This window comes from Pongo abelii, chromosome 9 (assembly GCF_028885655.2).
Source record: "Pongo abelii isolate AG06213 chromosome 9, NHGRI_mPonAbe1-v2.0_pri, whole genome shotgun sequence".
In the NCBI taxonomy this organism is placed as follows: Eukaryota; Metazoa; Chordata; class Mammalia; order Primates; family Hominidae; genus Pongo; species Pongo abelii.
Window position 1 is genome coordinate 72,704,355 of NC_071994.2, and position 21,066 is coordinate 72,725,420.

Here is a 21,066-nt window from a genome sequence, read left to right on the forward strand (position 1 = left end):
CACAGATAGGTCACTAGCTTATCTGCTCCTGGGTCTAAAGTAAGATTCACAATAGATAAAAATTTTTAATTGTATTTGCTGAACATATTTAAGTTCAGTTGTTGGTTAAATTAAATATAGCTCAATCTTAGGTGTCAAGAAATAGCATAATATATATTTTCCTATGTAAAGAAAACAATGGAAAATATTTAAACAGGTTCACCCCAGGATTCATTTAAAACCTTTGTGTTATTTTTCTATCTTTATTCCCTGATATATTTCTGAATAATTTTCTAGCTAGAAAGAAGATGCTTTGATGTCCACTTTTTTTGAAACCCTCGCTTTTTGAGATTTTTGATTCAATTAAACTAAGTGAAATGTGTTACAATCTACTATCACGCATGTGGTCAATGGTCATGTACTCACACAAACCACAGATGCATGCTATAGTCACAGCACTTAAGGGAGGCCTGAATCTTATGTTATCAATCTTGGTACATGTCTGTGAAAATATACAGAATTGGTCTACGACAGAGGATGGCAAACTGTAATGCAGAGTCAAACTCAGCCCATGGCCTGTTTTGTACAACATGTGGAGTTTTTCTATTTTTAAAGAATATTATTAAAATAAAAAACAAGAGAATAAAAAGCATATGTGTTAGGGATGATATGTGCCTGAAAATTATACACATTGTAAAATGATTCACTTTTTGGGTATTCACAGAAAAAGATACACTCAAAACCTCAGAGAGATCTTCAAGTCTGGTAGCAAACACCATTTGCCAGATCTTGACAGTAGCCTGAGGCAGGGCAGTGTGAGTAAACACAGCACCTCAGTGAGCAGAGGAGGAAGGGCTCCTCTGACCCAGTTCTCATGACTTAGATGGCTAGTGGCAGCAAGAGGTGCAGAGAGGCTGGCCATGTGTGATCATTTGTCCTTTCATGGAAAGTCTCTGAGCATGTCTTGACAAGGGTAGATAAAGAGGAGGTTGCATTCAGCTAGAAGAAACTAGAAAGTGGTGGGTAGAAATAGAAAGTAGTGAAGGAAAGGGGAAATAGCAGCTATTCTGTATGCTGCAAAATTTTTTAAGGACCTTTGCCTCATGTTGACACGAGTTAGGAGCTATAAGGCAGGCTTACTGTTATATGTGACCAATGCGTCCTTGTTATGCATCCCATAACACAGATGCCATTTGTATGTGTTTAAAGTACTCACCACCTTACAGTGCAATTGCTACTGGCCCTGCTCAGAATGGTCACAGCTCTTGTCTTTGTCCATTCACGGATTTTTTTCCTATTGCACTTGGCTTCTCTGTGTCTACCCTTCAGATTGGTGACCAGTGCAGGTGTCTGTCTCTGGAATTTGGGTTTGATCCTGCTCATACTCCTGGAGTCAGCTTTACTGACACTTTGGGCAACTTTCCTTTCAAGAGCTGTAGAATAAAAAGCTCCAATGTTGCGGCTAACAGCCTGTTCTTGTCAGAGGAGTGGAATTCTGACAGAGACAAAAGCAATAACACAACATCCCTCTCCCTTCAATGAATCCCCTCAAAATGGACCATTCCCAAGGTTTCATGCCTGAGGCCTTTCTTGACAAGCTTCCAGTGTAACTCAGGTAACTCAATACATGAGTCACTATTGGCAACATTGTTGTATTCAACTGTATTCATCATGTAAATACAAGTAAGTACCCTATGCTACATGTGGACACTAGTCTTTTCAGCCATAAACCTTGTCCAAAATGTAGCTTGATTTCTTAGGTTGAACAACCCATGAAATATTTTTACCTTCATTCCCCTGAAAGACATAGGGTTGATCTCTATAAACTACAGTGTTTTCATTGGAAAAGATAAAACCACCCTAAGGAAATTCAATTTCATTCACCAGAACACCTACCAGGCTTCTAGCTACCTTATTCCAGACCAAGAATGGAAAGCCTTCAGATCCTACAGCTTCTGCAGCTTCTCTGTTCCAGTACTCTGTTGGGAATCTGCACCTTTGTTTATATCCTCATACTCTTCTTTAGCAGAGGAACATCCTCTTGAGAATTAATAGGCACCTAGTCCCCTGGGAACAATGACTTTTGTTTTAATTTTGCTTTGATTTGTCTCATCAATGTCTGTCAATAATGAGCTCTCTTAAGTGAGCAGGCTCTGAATCACAGTGATGGCTTTAACTGATGTGATCCTGTTCCCACACAGGTGCAGGATTTGGGGACAGTCACTCTAAGGCATTATCAAAGACAGCCCAAATCCAGCAATGGCTCTATCTAAGATTCAGTGTATACCTTAAAAGGTTCAACATAAGCCAGTCACAGAGGTCAGAGACAGGCAGACTTGAGGTGGAATCCTGCCCACAAATGTGTTCTGTTTGATCATCACAATGTCTAAACAGATTTTTAATGTGATGGCTTTAGGTAAGAGAAAAGGTCTCTAATTTATCATAGGCTCCTTCTTTCCCCATTATCTTATATCTAGCCCCTTAAGTTATTTATTGGTCCTCAAAGGCACTTAATCTCATAAAACAAAAAGTAATGCCCAGAGTCACAGCATGCTTAATATCTCAGACCCTCACATTCAGAAGGGAAATTGTTCAGCCCACTAACTTTGAAAATTAGAAATAAATAAATTGTATAATTCTGCTGGCATGTTGTGCAGAGGCATATGATTTTCAGATAAAGAAAACAGAAAATAAGATTTAGCAAAATACTTTTGGCCTGAAACAAAGTATATCAGATAAATGAACCAACTTAGATAGCCGACAATGATGACTTCGTCTTCAGGTTAATACAAGAGGTGATGTGATGGAGTTGGGGTCTGTAGTCATCAGTTAGGACAGGCAGAAAATTGGAGAAAAGAATACAGTAAACTAGTAGACATATACTATAACATGGGCCTAGTTGGCTTAACACCTCTGAAGATTTGATAATATGCAGAGCTTTGATAAAGCTGTAAACCCTACTTAAGGTCAGAATTTTTTTGGTATTTAGTAGCCTTTTACTGCAAGATCATGCCAGTAGAAATACAGTCAGGATTATGATACCTAATATTCTGCCTTCAGGAAAATATCAGTCCTAGTTAAATACTGTCTGATTTTCCGAAAGCCTTAGGTCCCCTAGACTCAAGGCTTCACTAGACTTGGGTAGATGCAGCACTGACACTCCCGGGCAGATGGGTGACTGAAACCAGATTTGTTAGGCCCTGAATATATTTAGAGCTGGTTGCTGAAGATGACAGACAAAAGGGATACAGAATATCCTTTGAAATGCTCCTCTTTATTATTATTGGACCAGAGCAAAATAACCATGAAGGCCTACTCTAATTCTAGCCAACATATCCAGCCTAGGTTTCTCAACTTATTGCTCTGGCATCTGTAAAGGAAAAATTGCAGCTGTCATGAAAATATAATGAAGGCCTAGAAAAGGGGGCACATAAGTGTCGAACCAAGAGAGCAGACCTAGTTAGATTATCCTAATTAGAGAAGATAATCCTAAAGGTTTGTGTTCATTCAAACTTTAATCTTTATTCAAACCTCCCCCCATTAGGAAAATACCTTTTCTGATAATAAAAAATCTCCCCCCGCTTTCTAAAATAGATAGATAGTAAAAGTAAATTTTATTCCTTTCCCCATCAATTCTTATGTTTACCTGCCATAAACAACATATCTATTGCCGTCATCATTCATTTATTTGATGTGTATTTCTTGATGACCTATTATGAACAATGCATTGTGTCCAGCTACTGAGAAACACAGATGACCAAAATAGATGCATTGCTTTTATTGAGCTTATGGCTCAGAGGACAACTATGGATCGTCAGTGAGTAGGATAATCAATATAAAAAGCTTTCAGAAACTTTTAGAGGTAAAATTCCAGAAAACCTTGAGCCTAAACCTAGAGCAGTTTTTAGCAGGTAATGAAGAGCACCTCTTCAGTCTACAATAGCTTTGAAAAACGAGGAGCACTGCTTCCTCACATTCCTATTCTTATACACAGATAGGAGACATAATTCAATTTGATTTTGCACATTCAGAAAAATGTATATTTTAACTAGAGTATTACCAAAAGAAGTGCAAATTTCTAATGTTGATGTATTTTTTCCAGCATTAGTCCAGAATCATAATGGAATCTATACGGCTCATGTTTGCCTTATGGCACATCCTTCTATTACTTCCTGACATGTATCTACATCTTTTTGAGTGGAAAATTAATTGGTCTCCAGATCCAGAAAAGGCTACAGGGTCACCAGGTCAAAAAAGCAACTAGAACTATGAAAAAAATTACAAGTTTGTGTTTGTTTTGTTGTGTTTTTTTTTTTTTTTTTAGGGAGCAAAACAATTAGAACTCTCATCTTGGAAAGGCTAAATTTAGGTAATTTTTAGGAAAAAGATGAAATAAAATATATTATCTTTCTTCTATTTTTTTTCTCTTATTTGACTTGCTGCCCTAGCTCTTCCTCCTCCATTTCCGCTTTCCCTTACTTCTCCTTTTTATTTATTGCTAACAACAATAAACAAATAATAACAATATTATTGTTAATATCACCATTTTAACAAAAAAGGGTGTAAACTTAGTAATAATAAATATTCCCTGCAAAAGGATTTTTCTCTCAGCAGCCTTCCTGAGACCACTTCTGTATACTTTATGTGCTCATAGCACTTTCTCCATTGCTCTGGAGCTATCCCCATGTTTTCTAAAAGACTTGGCCCATGGATACCTTTTTCAGGATCATTTTTCTTCTCTATTTGGAGTTTTTAAAAAAAAGAAACAAGTTGGTAAGCATATCATTTTAATTGACTTACGGGATTAAATAACAGAACTTGCATGAAAAACAATAACAAAAAAGAACAAGGATAGATTTTCAGTACAGCAGAAGAAATGGCTCATACCTCATTCTGAGGTGACTGCATTTTCTGTGAACCTACAAGCTCTCCAGGATAGAACATCAAGGTTTGAGCTGACCCTGTGAATTCACTGCTTCCAGTGCATCACCGCAAATCTTTTAGCCTCATTTTCCAATCACTGTTACAGCAATCAGACTCATTTAGTCATTGGCTGGCTTTTCGCAGGAAGAATCTGAAAACCTCTCAACCTAGGCGCGTGCCATGCACCTCTTGTTTCTTGCCCCTAGACTGACACTGAATGATGAAATATCTACATGTACTCACTTGGTATTCATGCATGTACAACCCAGAAATAGGGGGGAATTAAGGATTCATGAGGTAGACTATGAGCAATGGGAAAAAGGATCCAGTGGATAAACTGTTTCTGTCTTTTTATTTTCCTGGGTCAAGTATCCTGAGACATATTTGATAAGGCTTCAGAGGTGGCCCTGTAGGATTAGGCAATAATCACCCATAATGGCATCTGGATTATTATTGATGTGCCATTTCTCAACCTCCAAATTCCTTTTTACCTGCTCTGTGATGAAGATGTTGGGCCTTATAATGTTTTGCTAGCTGGTACAATGTTAAGATTTGTCAGTAGAGGGTAGTGGAGGCACACTGAAAGGAGAAGAGGTTTTTCTCTTCCTGGTTTTATTGTCGTTTGCCAACCAGACTCCTACAAATCATGATTTTTCTTTATTGTTTGGCTCTGTGTGGTTCCTCCAGGGCTCAGTTCCAGCAGTGCATAGCTTTCTTCAGCATGTCACCACTGAGCTTGTTCTCCAGCTCTCCACTGAAACAACAATGGCATAACCTGGAAACATAGGCATAATATGCCAGCACTGCAGCTGAGATAGCTTCTTCCATATCTTCTCCTTAGCCCTGAATATCTGTGTGCACATCAGGGGCCCCATGGGACTAGTCTTCTAGCAAGGTAGTCACTCGACTTATCCAGAGAAGGCGGGCTGGAGCCACTCCAGGCACAGCCACACATGGAAATGCATTATACTCCTAGAGAGAACAGTCTTTCCAGCTCCCAGGTACAGCAGTGCCCAGCAATCAGCAGTTTCCCTTGCACTTAGAGAGTTCTGGGGCTTGGCACCTTCTTATGGAAGGCCTTTCCTGCAACTGTCAGAGGGCAGATTTATGGAAAACCTCACTGATAAGGCCCTTTTGTGAGTTCACCAGCCTAGTGCAAGGAAAGGAATCCTCCTCGGGTGCTTTATCCCAGCGCTTGGGGTAATGGTTTCCCCTTATAGCTGTTTCTACTGAATTCTTTATAATTCTCTTTAGCAAGCTAATTTCCCCACTATTTTAGCTGCTTGTTAATAATTCTCTACATTAAATTTTTCCTGTTAAAATTATTGTATGATTCCTGTCTTTTGATTGAACCCTGATTAATGCAGCATCAAACTCAATGAGGTGTTTTCTATCATCTTATTCTTCCTCCTTCTTTCACTTCAGTTGTTCCTCATTCATGGTCCCTGGAAGCACATTATCATTAACATGGTCAATTGATAACAAAATCTGAGTGCTAGCAGTCAGAGGGCTGACAATAATCCTTGAAATTCAATGGCATCACAATTACTATCACACTTATTTGTGATTGACTGGATGAAGTTCAGATGGAAGGTAAGCTATTAGGTTATATGGTAACTATGGATCTTGAATCTAGTCTTCCATTTTTACCTAAAACATCTAAAGATTATGGAATGGGCTGATTTTATTATCTGCCTCAGAAATCTTGAAATAAGAGCTAATCAGATTGGGACATCCAACTCACAATGCAGGGTATGCCATGAAAATCAAAGGTTCTCTGTAGGAACACTGACAGAAACCTTTATCTCACTCAGACATAGATCATACAGCTCTAAAAATCAGGCAAAGGATTTAACTAAAAGGGTGGCAGAGCTACAAGGCAGACTGCTCAGTTTTGACAGATCTTCTGTGATAAAGTCAAAAACCTTGAAAAAGACTAGAAATACAGTAATGGGAAAATGATGAGATCCTCATTCCTGGAATGTTGACATTTGAGTGAATAAGTCTTCAAATTTTGAAACTTTTGAATATTTTATGCCAGAAGAAACAGATTCCTTCTTACTTTTCAAAGATAATTCATTTATTACTGTCTGGAAACCCTACACAAACCAAACCTGAGTGTGATGCCTCACAACTGATACCTTTCCTCCACAAGAACTGCCCTATCATTTCTCATTGCACCCAAAATAATAACCAATCAGGTCTCAGCAAAGCCTGAAAAGAGAATTTTTGTTAACATTTTTGGAGAAAATAGCTTATTTACTGAAGGCATTGCAGAACCTACTTAATTGGACTAACTGGAATCAAATGAGTAGAGTGGATCTTGAAGGTGTTAGATCCAGGCAGCAGTGGAAGTATGTGGTAGTATGAATATTAATTAACAGAGAAAGGTTTATTGACATGAAGGCATTGATCCCATGATTAGAGGTGCAATATTATATCAAGGATACCCAGAAACTGTGCTAATGCACTACTGAGATGGTTGTTTCAAGATTGGATATGATAATGACCACAGAAAATTAGGTGGAGATGCCAAATATTCTTGGCAAAATGTGGACTATAGAAATATTAGGGAAGTTAGTAAACTATCGCAAGAACAAAAAACCAAACACCGCATATTCTCACTCATAGGTGGGAATTGAACAATGAGAACACATGGACACAGGAAGGGGAACATCACACTCTGGGGACTGTTGTGGGGTGGGGGGAGGGGGGAGGGATAGCATTGGGAGATATACCTAATGCTAGATGACGAGTTGGTGGGTGCAGCGCACCAGCATGGCACATGTATACATATGTAACTTACCTGCACATTGCGCACATGTACCATAAAACCTAAAGTATAATAATAATAATAATAATAATAATAATAATAATAAAAGAAAAAAAAAGTTAATTTAAATTTAACTACAACTTTACAGAATAAATTGTTGGAACTGCTTACTGATAAAAAAAAAAAAAAAAAAAAAAAGAAATATTAGGGAAGTTGACATGTTAGAATTGATTTATCCCATGGGACAAATGAATTTACCACATGATTATTTTCTCCATGAGGGAAGAGAAATGTCTTCATGGAGGCAACAAAGAATGCATTTGTAAGAGGAAGTCTGGTTCATTTCAAAGGTCAGCAGTTGCCGTACTCTGTAGGCTACACATAACAATGAAAGATGCTTCTGTGGAAATGGGCTTCCTATTAACAATGAGAATGAAGGAATTCTGAGACCACACAGCAGTACTTAAAAATCACATAAGTGGGTATAATTTTTATAGAGGATAGAAAGGCTAGAATGGCTATCAGAGTGATGGGACCCATAGTGATATCTTGCAATAGATGATAGTCTTCCTGGAGACAAGCTAAATGAACAGTCTTCTAGGATGTACCCAGCATATATTTACAATAGAGAACTTCTAAGCACCAGGCTGACATCCGCCATATAATGGGAAGTCATGATCCCTTAACCTGTTTAAATATGTAAGTTACTTGATGTATACAGGACCCATTAATTGAATATGAGTCTTGATCTCCCCCACCAAGTGTCCCACAATGCTACTACCAGTATGTAATAAAAATTATCCAGATTTCCCCCCAAACAGCCTAAGGTCATTTACAAATGTAACTGTTCATTAAACAAAGAATACCCAACTCTTTAAGGACTCTTAAATATAGGTTATCTAAGGTTATATCTAAGACTTCTCAAAGAGTTTGTTCACTCAAACATATCAACATGCTCTCTTTTGGTTAACTTATAAGATTATTGAGAGTGATTAATGGAGTTACAAACAACGTTTATCTCATAGTCAGCCCAATAATTTTTCAGCTTTACTTGTGGTTATTCCTCAGATGCTTAATCATATAATTGAGGATAATACACTTAGCAACAGGAAAAATTCTTATGTTATTATGCTATCTGAGACATTTGAGCAATTATTGTAGGAATAATGATGGACAAGGTCAAAAAGCACAAATAATTTATGTGAATAGTTGGCCCAGAATCCTATGACACTTGTCACTGTTGTATGGATGTCTCTGCATTAATTCACATCCATGGCCTCATTGGGGGATTTTGATAAGTTTCTGGAAAAGGAGGAAAATACTCAGGCTTAGTTCATGAATAGATTGGTAGACAAGTTGATGCTAACCAAAAATTGTGTGCAGTGGCACAACAGCCCTACATTTGATGGCGTAAAGGAGGGTGGTGAAAGAAAACATTTCCAAAGGGCAGAGTTGTGAGTAGCACTCTTGGTTGTTAACTTTGTTTGGAGGAGAAGTTGTCTGAAGTCTGTGGATATACACGGACTAGGACTTTGCTGAAAGGCTTGGATAATTTGTCGGCAGATGGAACTAGCAACTTTGTTAGAAGAGATGTAAGAAAGTCTGCATGTGACGTGCTATTGAAGCGGACACAAAGGACGAAAAGTTCTGTGTCTTATGTTAATACTCACTAGAGAGTATTCACTTCAGAGGAGGGACTCAACAGCCAGCTATAAAGTATCTATACATTGATATCAGCCAGCTTTTGCTCTGCCATTGCTAGTCCAGTGAGCCCATAAATTAAGCCATAAAATCAGGGATAGAGATAAATATGAGCCAAAAGTACAGGTTCTCTTATACCAAGGCAAATCTTGGTTAAAAAAACGAAAAATAGTGTTATCCTTACTCCTAGAATGTTAACAATGTAATTACCAACTTTTAACCCTTCAGCTAACAGCAGCAGTAACTGATGCTGAGCACATAATAGGGTATCATGTATTTACATTAGGCAGCCCCTGCACATAATAAAGGGCAAAATAATTCCATCTAGATAAGACCCAATGTGGAATTACATTGATGTGTATTTTAGGATCCACCCTATAGAATCTCTATTTTGGAATCGCACAAATAATTAAGAATTTCAAGAAAAGAAACAAATTAAAGTGTTTTCTGTGTGTCATTCAGAAAATAACAACTGACTTATTTAGAAAGTTTCTAACATTAAATGTGAACTTTTATAATTGTACACAGAGCCTGAATTAATACTTTATGTATCTTTCATACTGCTTACAAATATAATTAGTTGTTTATATATGTTTCTTCACTTCATATTGAAAACAAAATCATAATTTAGTTGGCAATGACATGAATTTATTGACAAAGAAATTGACTAAATAAATGTCACATAACCTATAAGTTGCTTAGTTTGGACTGTTGGAGGCATGTGTGGGAACTTTGGGACAATTACTTCATTCTAGCAAAGCACTTATTCATAAATGGCTTTATCTCTAATCAGAAATAGCTGAAGATTAGATTTGGAGTGCTTCTGAATTAAGACCTTGATAATGGCCTTTTGAATCTGCTTAGTCTTCACACTGTAGATAATAGGGTTGAGCACAGGAGGGATTAGCAGAAAGACATTGGCCATGATGATGTGGACAAATGGAGGTGCTGGATGGCCAAAGCGATGGACAAGAGACAAGCTGATGAGAGGGATGTAGAAGATGGCAACAGCACTGATGTGGGATGTGCAGGTGTTGAAGGCTTTCTGCCTCTCCTCTGAGGAAGCAATGCTGAGGACAGATCGAATGATCAGGATATAGGAGAGCAGGATGCAAGGGCAGTCAAACCCTGTAGTGGAGAAAAGCGCAAACAGACCAAGGATGCTGTTGATCCTATTGTCTGGGCAGGAGAGTTGGATGAGATCAACATGGTAGCAGTAAGAATGTGAAAGGACCATAGAACTGCAGAAGGACAACCTCTTGACAAACAGCACAACTGGCAACATGACGGCAACATTTCTTATCAACATGCTCATCCCAATCTTGGCAATTCGGGCATTGGTAAGGATGGTAGTGTATCTCAGTGGGTAACAGATGGCCACAAAACGATCAAAGGCCATGGCCAGTAGAACCCCAGACTCCATGAAAGTAAATCCGTGTAGAAAGAACATCTGGGCAATGCAGGCATTTAGGTTGGTTTCTCGGGCTTCAAACCAGAAGACACCAAGGGTAGTAGAAAGTGTACACAGGGACAAGCTCAGGTCTGTGGCTGAAAGCATAGAGAGGAAATAGTACATAGGCTTATGGAGGCTCCATTCACAGAGGACCACAAACAGGATCATGCTATTTCCAGAGAGGGCAACAACATATAGGAGACAAAAAGGGATGGAGATCCAGTACTGGGTGGCTTTCAGGCCTGGAATGCCCGTCAGGAAGAAGATCAGAGGCTGAGCATTGGTATTATTGAGGACTGACATAGGGAAGGACTGAGAAGACAGGGATGTTTCAGTCATTTAACAAAACACATAATATATAGTTTATCACTTATAACATCTCTCTGGCACTTCAAGATTCACTGAGTTATTATTTCTAATTTTCAAAGAACTTGAATTTTTTTTTTCGTTTCCCAGAGCTACACATTTCTCTCCAAGTCTGTCAGTGTTTCACATTTATTGAGAAAAGTGAATTCCCTGAACTGTGCCACATCAAATTTTCTTAAGTATATTAAGCCTATAATTCTCATTACTAGCAATAAACATTACAATTAAGTCATGTCTGCCAATATAAATCCTCAGTAAAATACCTAAACAATATTATGAGAAACCTGCTTTCCAGTACTTGTTGAAAATAAGTTTTGATTCTGGAATAAAACACTGAGCAAACTAAGTCATATTTGAAATGTGAATATTATTATATTTCCTTGGAAAATATCCAGAAGAATGCCAAAAACATCCCTGGGACACACAGGCCCATATATGTGGTAATAGGGTGGTCCAAAAAAACACCCTAAGAAAAATAAATATTGATTGCATTTGTTGGGAGTTCCCTGTGTCGTTGACATTTTATATGCATTATATAATTTCATCCATACACCAACTCTTGGAGATAGATCGTACATGGATTTTGCAGATGAGCAAACTAAGACTCAGCAATCACCCAATGTTATCTTTATAAAGCACTGCCTAAATGTTGAGAGAAACCACAAAAGTAAGAAAGTTGGAGAAAAGAGAGAGACAAAGATGACAGAGGAGGAGGAGAAGAAGAAGGAGAAAGAGAAAGACTAGTGAAGGTGGAGGCAGGTAAGTGCACAAGGGGGAAGAGGAGGAAAGTGCAAGAGGAGGAGGAATATGAGGAAGAAGGGAGGGAGTGAGAAAGAAGGGAAGGAAGAAAGGGAAGGAATGGAGGAAAAAAGCAAATCTTACCATAATTTTACTACAATAAATTAAGCACTACACTATGATAAATTATACCACAGGCTAGTATCAAAATTCAAAAAAACACAATAGCCAGCATTTCTTGAACATGCGCCATATGCTAGACACAATTATCTTCATCTCCATAATATGATCCAATCATTATAATTATTCAACAAAGAAAATAAACTTCTTATCCCTAATATACATATGAAGAAACTGATACTTACATTAAGTAATTTGCCCCAAATTATGCAGTTAGGCAGTAGAAGAACTGAGGATGAAACCTGCGTGTCTAACCTCAATGCCTTCACTCAGTAAAGCTGAGGAATGCATAAAAGGAATTTCTAAACCAGTCTGATAAAGTCTCCAGGTGTATGATTTTAAAGAGACATACTATGGTCCGTGTGGTATCTTTGGAGGGGAGTCTGATGTGTCAAATGTTAATTCCATGTGAATTGTGGAGATATGAAGCTCTTTAGGATTCTCTGGAAAGTAGTCTTTTTTTTTTTTTTTTGTATACTTTAAGTTCTAGGGTACGTGTGCACAACGTGCAGGTTTTAAGAAAATGTGGCACGTATACACCATGGAAAGTAGTCTTAATATCGATAGTTCTTGTATGCAAAGGGCCAAGAAAATCAGGTGTCCAGGCTATATCCACTATGGAAAATAACGCCAAAATGGAACTGTAAAATTCAGTTGAGGCCAGGCACAGGGCTCATGCCTGTTATCCCATACTTTGGGAGGCCAAGGTGGGAGGATCACTTGAGCCCAGGAGTTCAAGACCAGCATGGGTAACATAGGGAAACCCCATCTCCACAAAAAAGTTTACAAATTAGCCAGGCATGGTGGTACATGCCTGTAGGTCCCAACTACTTGGTAAGCTGAAGTAGGAGAATTTCTTGAGCCCAGAAGTCAAGATTGCAGTGAGTCATGATTGTGTCACTGTACTCCAGCCTGAGTGACAGACAGAAACCCTGTCTCAAAAAAAAAAAAAAAAAAAATTTCAGTTGACTCATTTCAGTGACCATCTCACTCTTCCGAAAATACATATTTTGTTGATGATTCTGGAAATTTTCTCTCCCTCATTGTTTTATGATACCAATCTCTCTTAATATTCTCCCACTAATCAGCTCTTTCTCTGACTGTTTCAGTTTTCTTGTTTCTTTCCCCCCTCTCCCGGGTACCTTATGTTTTCCAACCTTATATTTGGCATTCTTCAGAGATCTATCTCAAGTCACTTGTAAAATTATCTCCCCCATTTTCACAGCCTCATATTTCACCTATACAATAATAAATTTCAAATGAATTTCTGAAAACCAGTTTTGGTGTTTAGGTTCCATGTCTGAAGATAAAACTTTATTCTGAACATTTCCATCTAGATTTTTCATGGGTAAATAAAAAAACCTCATATGTTCAAAACCAAATTGATTATTTTCTCTTATAACTGTTTTTCCTCCTATACCATTTTATGTGTAAAGCTTATAACTTTCATTAAAATGACCCAATTTTCTAAATCAGAAATCTAGGAGTTATCCTGTACTCTCTTATTTTTTAACCAACACCTCTTCCAAGCTTTTCTATTCAACCTTTAATATCTCTCTTTATTCTTCCAACTTGTCTTTATCTGAGTACAAAATACTCTCTTCCAAATCTACTCACTGTCTAACCTGGACTATTGAATTAGCCTAATTCTGTATTTTATTAATATAGTAACATTAATATAATAATATAAAATGAAAGACTCCAAAGCAATAACAACATCCATTTATTAAGTACCTTCTCTATTTCGGAAACACATAAACAAGAAAAACAATCTTTTAAACTGAATAACAATGACAACACCACATAGCAGAAACTGTGAAGCAAGATGACATCCAGAACAACTTATAGCTTGAAGAATATAGGAAAAAATGATGGAAAATATTAAGTTTCTAAGTTCTCAGTTTAAGATGCTGTGATTATAATTAAACAAATATCAAAAGAAGCAATTAACAAAGATGAAAGGCATAAATGAATGAGTTAAAAATAAAACAAAAGTTGATTATTTTAAAAGAATATAACGATTCTTTTTTTCAAAGACAGTCAAGAAAATTTTACAAAAAGGATGAAAAATGAAAATAATAACAAACCTATGATTAGAGAACTATAACTTTAAATATAATGAATAGTAAGCAAAATTATGATAATATGTTTGATGACATACATAAAATAGATGATTTTATAAGAAAATATCAATTACCAAACTAGCCGAGGAAATAAAATCTAGCATAGAAGAAATGGTAATGATGGAAAAAATATTTACCAATAAAGCAAACAAGAGTATGTGTTTTGATTTTTGAGTTCTACCAATGTTAAAGAGAAGAAAGAGACTCTTTCTTTCTTTTCAAACTTATCTAGCCCAGAAGAAATATTTGTTAGCAAACTACTTGCTGATATATCACTAATTCCCATACCCTTTAGTCTGAGCCTGTCACTCTGAACCCTGCTTCCCAATATTTCTACCCCTGATTTGCAGTCCTTTGCCTCTGAGCACTTGCCTCTCCACTTCCCATTCCTCCCTTTCTGCTCTCTCTTGCCCCCCAGTTTAGACCTCAACAGTCTTTGCCTTCTTGGTCTGCTCTTTCTCATGCTCTCACACCTTACCTGGCTCCCAACAGAGGAAGAGGTGCCCTTTCTACTCACTCTCCAGCCAAGTGTATTTGTAGATGGCTCTTGGACCTGGCCTTCTCTAAGAAGCCCTGCATATAACCCAACCCTGTTGCCAAGAGAAACTTGGGACTTGACCCAAGGTGTAATGACTAGAAATTCCCAGGAGATTCCTCACACTAGACTGAAGCAGATCCAAATAATATGTTTACAGCTTCCTTTTAATTATTGTATTATCTTTATAATATTTTAAATGAATATAAATGTTCTTTTTTTCCATTTTTTCCCCAAAATATGAAAAAGTTTTGTAGATTTTTGTTTGTTTGTTTGTTTGTTTGTTTAAGATGAGGTCTCACTCTGTTGCCCAGACTGGAGTGCAATGGCAGAATCATGGCTCACTGCAGCCTTGACCTCCCAGGCTCAAGCAATCCTTCCACCTCAGCATCCCTAGCAACTTGTACTACAGGTGCATACCACCACACCTACCTTTATGTATTTATTTATTTTGCAGAGAAGGGGTCCCATTACATTGTCCAGGCTGGTCTCAAACTTCTAGGCTCAAGATATCCTCCAGTCTTGGCCTCTCAAAGTGCTGGGATTACAGGCATAAATCACCATGCGCAACCTCCATTAACTTTAGATTCTACTTCCTGCTATGCAGAGTGCAAGGAACAAATGCCCTTATACTTTCCTTCTTCTCTTCCCTCTCCTTTCCCAAATTTAGTCCCCTGTAGTATGATACTTTCCTAGGCCATATATAAAAATTTACATACAATCTTATAGCTATGATTTTATATTTGTTTAGGTTATTCGAACTCCAAAAGCAACAAAAAATTATTAAAATATAATTAAATAATTATTCAACACGGAATACAGAATATATGGTATGATTAGAAAAATAATGACACATCATCCTATGTCACTAAACATGCCACTATAAAAGAAGGCACCCCACTTTGGGAGGCCGAGGCGGGTGGATCACGGGGTCAGGAGATCGAGACCATCCTGGCTAACATGGTGAAACCACGTCTCTACTAAAAATATTAAACAAAAAAAAATTAGCCGGGCGTGGTGGCGGGTGCCTGTAGTCCCAGCTACTCAGGAGGCTGACGCAGGAGAACGGCGTGAACCCTGGAGCGGAGCTTGTAGTGAGCTGCAATCACACCACTGAGCTCCAGCCTGGGCAATAGAGCGAGACTCCGTCTCAAAAAAAAAAAAAAAAAAAAAGAAGGCACCCATTCATCAAAAGAAAATTGATTATTTCCTTTCATACTAATTCAGTTGCCCATAATCATGTCAATTTTCTGTTTATTTTGGACCACAGTTTTCTGGAACAACTTTTATGTTGTCTCTGGAATTTAAATTATCTTTCGTTTTGTCTGATAGCAGGATAAAGAAAAGCTTTTTTTTTTTTTATTATCTCACAAATGACTTAAAGAGAGGGACTGCAACAATAATAGTAGAGGACTTCCACATCCTACTTTCAGCAGTGAACAAATCACCCAGACAGAAAACCAATAAAGAAACCTTGGATTTAAATTACGCTCTACACCAAATGGACCTGACGGACATTTCAACCAGCAGCTACAGAATACATATTCTTCTAGATTGCATATGAAACATTCTCCAGGATAGATCATCTGTTAGGCCACAGAACAAGTCTTAACTAATTCGAGAAGATCAAAATCATATTAAGTATTATTTCTGAAAACAGTAGTATAAAACTAGAAATCAATATAGAGAAACTGTGGAAAATACAAATACATGGAAATTAAACAACACCTTCCTGAACAACCAACAGGTTGATAAAAAATCAACAGAGAAATTAAACAATTTATTTAGACAAATGAAAATGGAAGTACAATATACAAATACCTATGGGACAGCAAAAGCGGTATGGGAGGGATGTTTATAGCAATAAATGCCTACATCAAAAAAAGTAGAAAGATCTCAAATTATAGTTATTTGTTGATAAGGAAAATTAAATGTTTGTAAAATTGAGTGAACACGTAAATATCCTCAAGATCTTGTTAAAATGAAAATTCTGACTCATTAGGACTGAAATGGAGCCTGAATTCTAAATTTCTGACATCATTCCTGTCTGAGGCCATATTTTGTGCAACGTTCTAATATGTTCTGCATTTCTTGAGGCATGTCGGATTGTTGTATTCCTGGGATTATTTTACATAGCATCCATAAGTAGTTTTAATTCATACTTGGTTATCAATTGTTGAACTTTATTGTATACCAATTTCATTTGCTAAAGCATATATTCCAGGATTTTTCATTCCAAAAAAAGTACATAAATGATAAATTTGCTGTGTTCCCTGTCAAAAATTTCTTTCTTTTTTTTTTTTGTTATACTTCATTGCTGTGCTGACTATATGAAAAATAAATAAATCTAAAGACCCCAAAATCACTAAGCCAAAAGAAAAAGTCAAGATGGGAACTGTGTCAGGCAAACCTGCCTCCCATTTTATTCCTATAAAAGTTAGCTACTAAGTATAAAAAGCTACATACCTGCCTCTCAATTTGCCCACAAGGAAATTGTCTGTGGGCCTCAAGATCTTCACCCTAAAACAGTTATGCCGAACTTCACCCTGGCAATGAAAATTGATAGCTTATCTTCACAGGTGTGGAAAAAAGAACAGAACTGGAAGCCATCCCTTTGCTCACCTGAGACAAATGCACATCTGATTGCTTCCTCTGCCCTACTGTTTATGTAAAAACGCAGTCACTGAGCCAGACTGAGGCATAAGTGACTACTCCTCTACCCACCCCCTCACGTGTGAATTGTGTATTTAGTGAAAGGCTGATCAAAAGAATTCAACTTTTGTCTCTTATCTTCCTATTACCTGGAACCTTCTGCTTTGAGTTGTCCTGCCTTTCCAGGCTGAAAAAATGTATATCTTAAACTTACTGATTGATGTCTCATGCCTTCCTAAAATGTATAAAAGCAAGCTGTACCCCGACTGTGTTGGGCACAAGTCGTTAGGACCTCCTGAAGCTGTGCCACGGATGCGTTCTTAACCTTGGCAAAATAAATTTTCTAAATTGATTGACACCTGTCTCAGATACTTTTGGTTCACAACTATATGCAGAATTACTATGCTCTAATTTTCTCTAAATATTTTTAAGGTTTGGTTGATTAATACAGTGGATAAGATTACTGGCTGTCCTTGCTGGCTACAGAGCCAGTAGTTTTATCCACTGTATTAGACTAACCCTTTAAAATGCTCAGAAAAAAACTTCTTAGAGCATAATAACCCTTGGAACACAACCTGGTTTGTAGAAACTGTTTGAAAATCTCACCAATTCACTGTTAAGTCTGTGTAGACTAAAACGATTTTTACTGGGCTCTTTTTGTAGGTCATCTTTCTCCCAATTATATTAAAGCATTAGATTCTACTCTTTATCTACTCTTCATCAAGCGCTTCATACTTCCACACTACTATTCTATATTTACTTTTTTTCAGTTCTTCATTCTTTTTTATTCTTGATGAGTAGTATTCTATTGCTTAAGTGTGGCAAATTTTCTTTAATCTTTGATTGACAGATATTTGGGTTGTTTCCACATTTTAGGTGTTATGAATACAGCTGCTATAAGCATCTTTAGACATTTTTGGTGGATGTATAAACCATTTATTTGGAGTATGCAACTAAAAGTGAAATTGCTCGCTCAAAAGGAGGTCTAGTTTTACTAGAAATTGCAAAAGAGATTCAATTTATGAGTGCTCCAATTGCTCCTCATTTTTACCAATACTTAGTGTTGTCAGTGCTCTTAATTTTAGCTGTTCTAATTCGTTTATATTGTTAAATTGTTACAGTTTAAACTTTCATTTATCTAATGAATAATAATGTTGAATAATAATAATAAACCTTTTCATATGCGCATTGACCATTTGTCTACCTCTTGCTGTACAGGGCCTGTTTAAACCATTTGCTTGTATTTTTCATGAGTTGGTTTTCGTTTTTATTGATTATGTGGCTCTCTTTGTCAGACATATGCATTGTGAATGTTTTCTCTGTCTGTGACTTGACTTTTCACTTTTGTATTGGTCTCTTTTGAAGTAGATTTTTTTGTATTTTAATGAAGATCAATTGCTGATCTTCTTTTATATTGTGGCTAATGACTTTTGTGTCCTGTATAAGAAATCTGCTTTCCCCGAGTTCATAAAAATATTACTGTACTTTTTAAAGAAGCTCTATAGCTTTAGCTTTCAAATTTAAGTTTATTTTACACCTCAAATAAAGATATTTTACTTTGAGGTAGAAGGTGAGTTTCACTTTGTTTTTTCATACAGATTTCTAATTGTTCTAGCACCATAAAAACATTGTTCTGTCACTGAATAGAACTGATTCATCTATTGAAAATTAATTACTGGCAGTGTGTGGTGGCTTCTGCCTGTAATCCCAGCACTTTGGGAAGCCAAGGCGGTGGATAGCTTGAGCCCAGGAGTTTCTGAGCAGCCCAGCTGGGCAACATAGCAAGACCCCATCTCTAAAAAATAATAAGTAAATATATAAAAAGAAAGAAAAAAAGGAAAATCAATTACTGATACATTTAAAGCTATTTCTGGTTTCTTTATCAATTTTTCAATAATGTATTGATCTATCTTTAAATAAATACAAGGCCACCCTTAGGGTAAGTGTCTAGATAAACAATTTCATTAAAACTATTTAAAAGTCCACTGGTGCATACAACGTATACCTATTTATAAATGACATAAAATAATAGATTAACATGGTGGCAGGCACCTGTAATCCCAGCTACTTGGGAGGCTGAGGCAGGAGAATCTCTTGAACCCAGATAGTGGTGTTTGCAGTGAGCTCAGATTGCACCACTGCACTCCAGCCTGGGCAACAGAGTGACACTCTATATAAAAAATAAAAATAAAAAAGAACAATGGATTAAAATGTACTTATTGGTATATTCATTTTCCAGGACTCCCATATATATATATATACACACACACACACACTCACACATACACATACATATAAACATATACATATAATATCTGTGGGGAAAAAAAAAGAAAATCTCAGGATGCCAAATTTACTATGCCAAAAGGAAAAAGTTAAGCCCAGAAGCTAAATTACACACACACACATCTGCCCTTCCTTTTGTTTCTAAACATAGTTACAGAAAGAAGGCTATATGTCTCCACAGAAGGCCTCCGTCACCCTGACAATGTAAATTAACAGCCTGTCCTCACAGGTTCATGTTAAGAAGAAACTAGAAATCATCTCCCCATCCACCCTGAAACAAATACTTATTTGACTGCTTCCTCTACTCTATGCTTATCTTATGTCAAGTGAGACTTAATGAGTGTGAAATAAATACATAGATTGTTCCCTCTATCCAACCCTTTTCACCTGCAACATACTGGATTCAGTAGCCTAATCAAAGCCTCACAAGAATGTGATCATATCCTACCTCTTTTTTTCTTTCCCATTTCCCCTCCTGTCCACTTTTCCCCTTTAATCATTGAAGCCCTCGAAATCCTCTTCAGAAAAAGTACAGGCCACGCATTCTACTGTGGCTGTGTCTGTCTTCCCTAGGCATGTCTCCTCAACCTTGGCAACATAAACTTCTAAATGGATTGAGACCTGCCTCAGTCATTTGCTTCAGTTTCACATATCTATCTCTTTACATAATACAAATACATTATATATGTCTATGTAATATTTATGTTACATATCACATACTACATGTACACATCATATACTACACGTATACATATACATATATATATATATATACACACCAACATATTTCTACATAGATATGTTGAATTGTCTCGGAATTCTCATGTCAATATCCCCAACAACCTTTATTTCCAACAAAAGTTTCTTTCTAAACATCCTTTCTGCCCTGCCTTTGTAACCCTACAATTGCAGATTGGCGTGACTATAAGTTTATCATAACCAACTTTTATTGGGCTCTCAAAACTGCCCAGAAACCTTGGTACATTCCATTGGAAACTGGGCTTCGACAAAGGGCTGTGAGCCAGGTTTAGAGTCCTCAGTGCATCCTGGAGAGGTACCAGCTTTGGAAAGACTTAAATGATGAGGGGTCTCTGGGAGGATCAATCAGAAAAATTCTGACATTTCTACTATATGCTCCTTTCACCTTGAAATCCCCTACTGAACTTAAAAAGTAGTGTGGGTAGTCTGATAAATGCTTTCCACAAGAGCCTGGGTCACGCCTGCTTAGAATCAAGTGGCATTTGGGACTGTAGAAGAGTAAGAAATGAAACACCACAGGTCCTATCCTGGATGTCGAGAAAAGTGCCCCTAAAAAAGCAAGAAGAAAAAGAAGGCAAAGGGACCTGAATTTTGTTCT

The 21,066-nt window shown here is 37.1% G+C and overlaps 1 protein-coding gene across 1 annotated transcript; it reads right to left on the bottom strand.

Moving 5' to 3' along the window:
- Nucleotides 1-10,097: 10,097 nt before the first annotated feature.
- Nucleotides 10,098-11,233, bottom strand: LOC100445489 (olfactory receptor 51F2). The gene has a single exon (XM_002822139.3). It carries the CDS (start codon nt 11,166-11,168, stop codon nt 10,140-10,142), a length of 1,029 nt encoding a protein of 342 aa, XP_002822185.2. The 5' UTR covers nt 11,169-11,233; the 3' UTR covers nt 10,098-10,139.
- Nucleotides 11,234-21,066: the final 9,833 nt, after the last annotated feature.

What these genes read in the sequence shown, in the direction of transcription:
- LOC100445489 (XM_002822139.3), bottom strand. Translation starts at nt 11,168, where the DNA reads ATGACTGAAACATCCCTGTCTTCTCAGTCCTTCCCTATGTCAGTCCTC.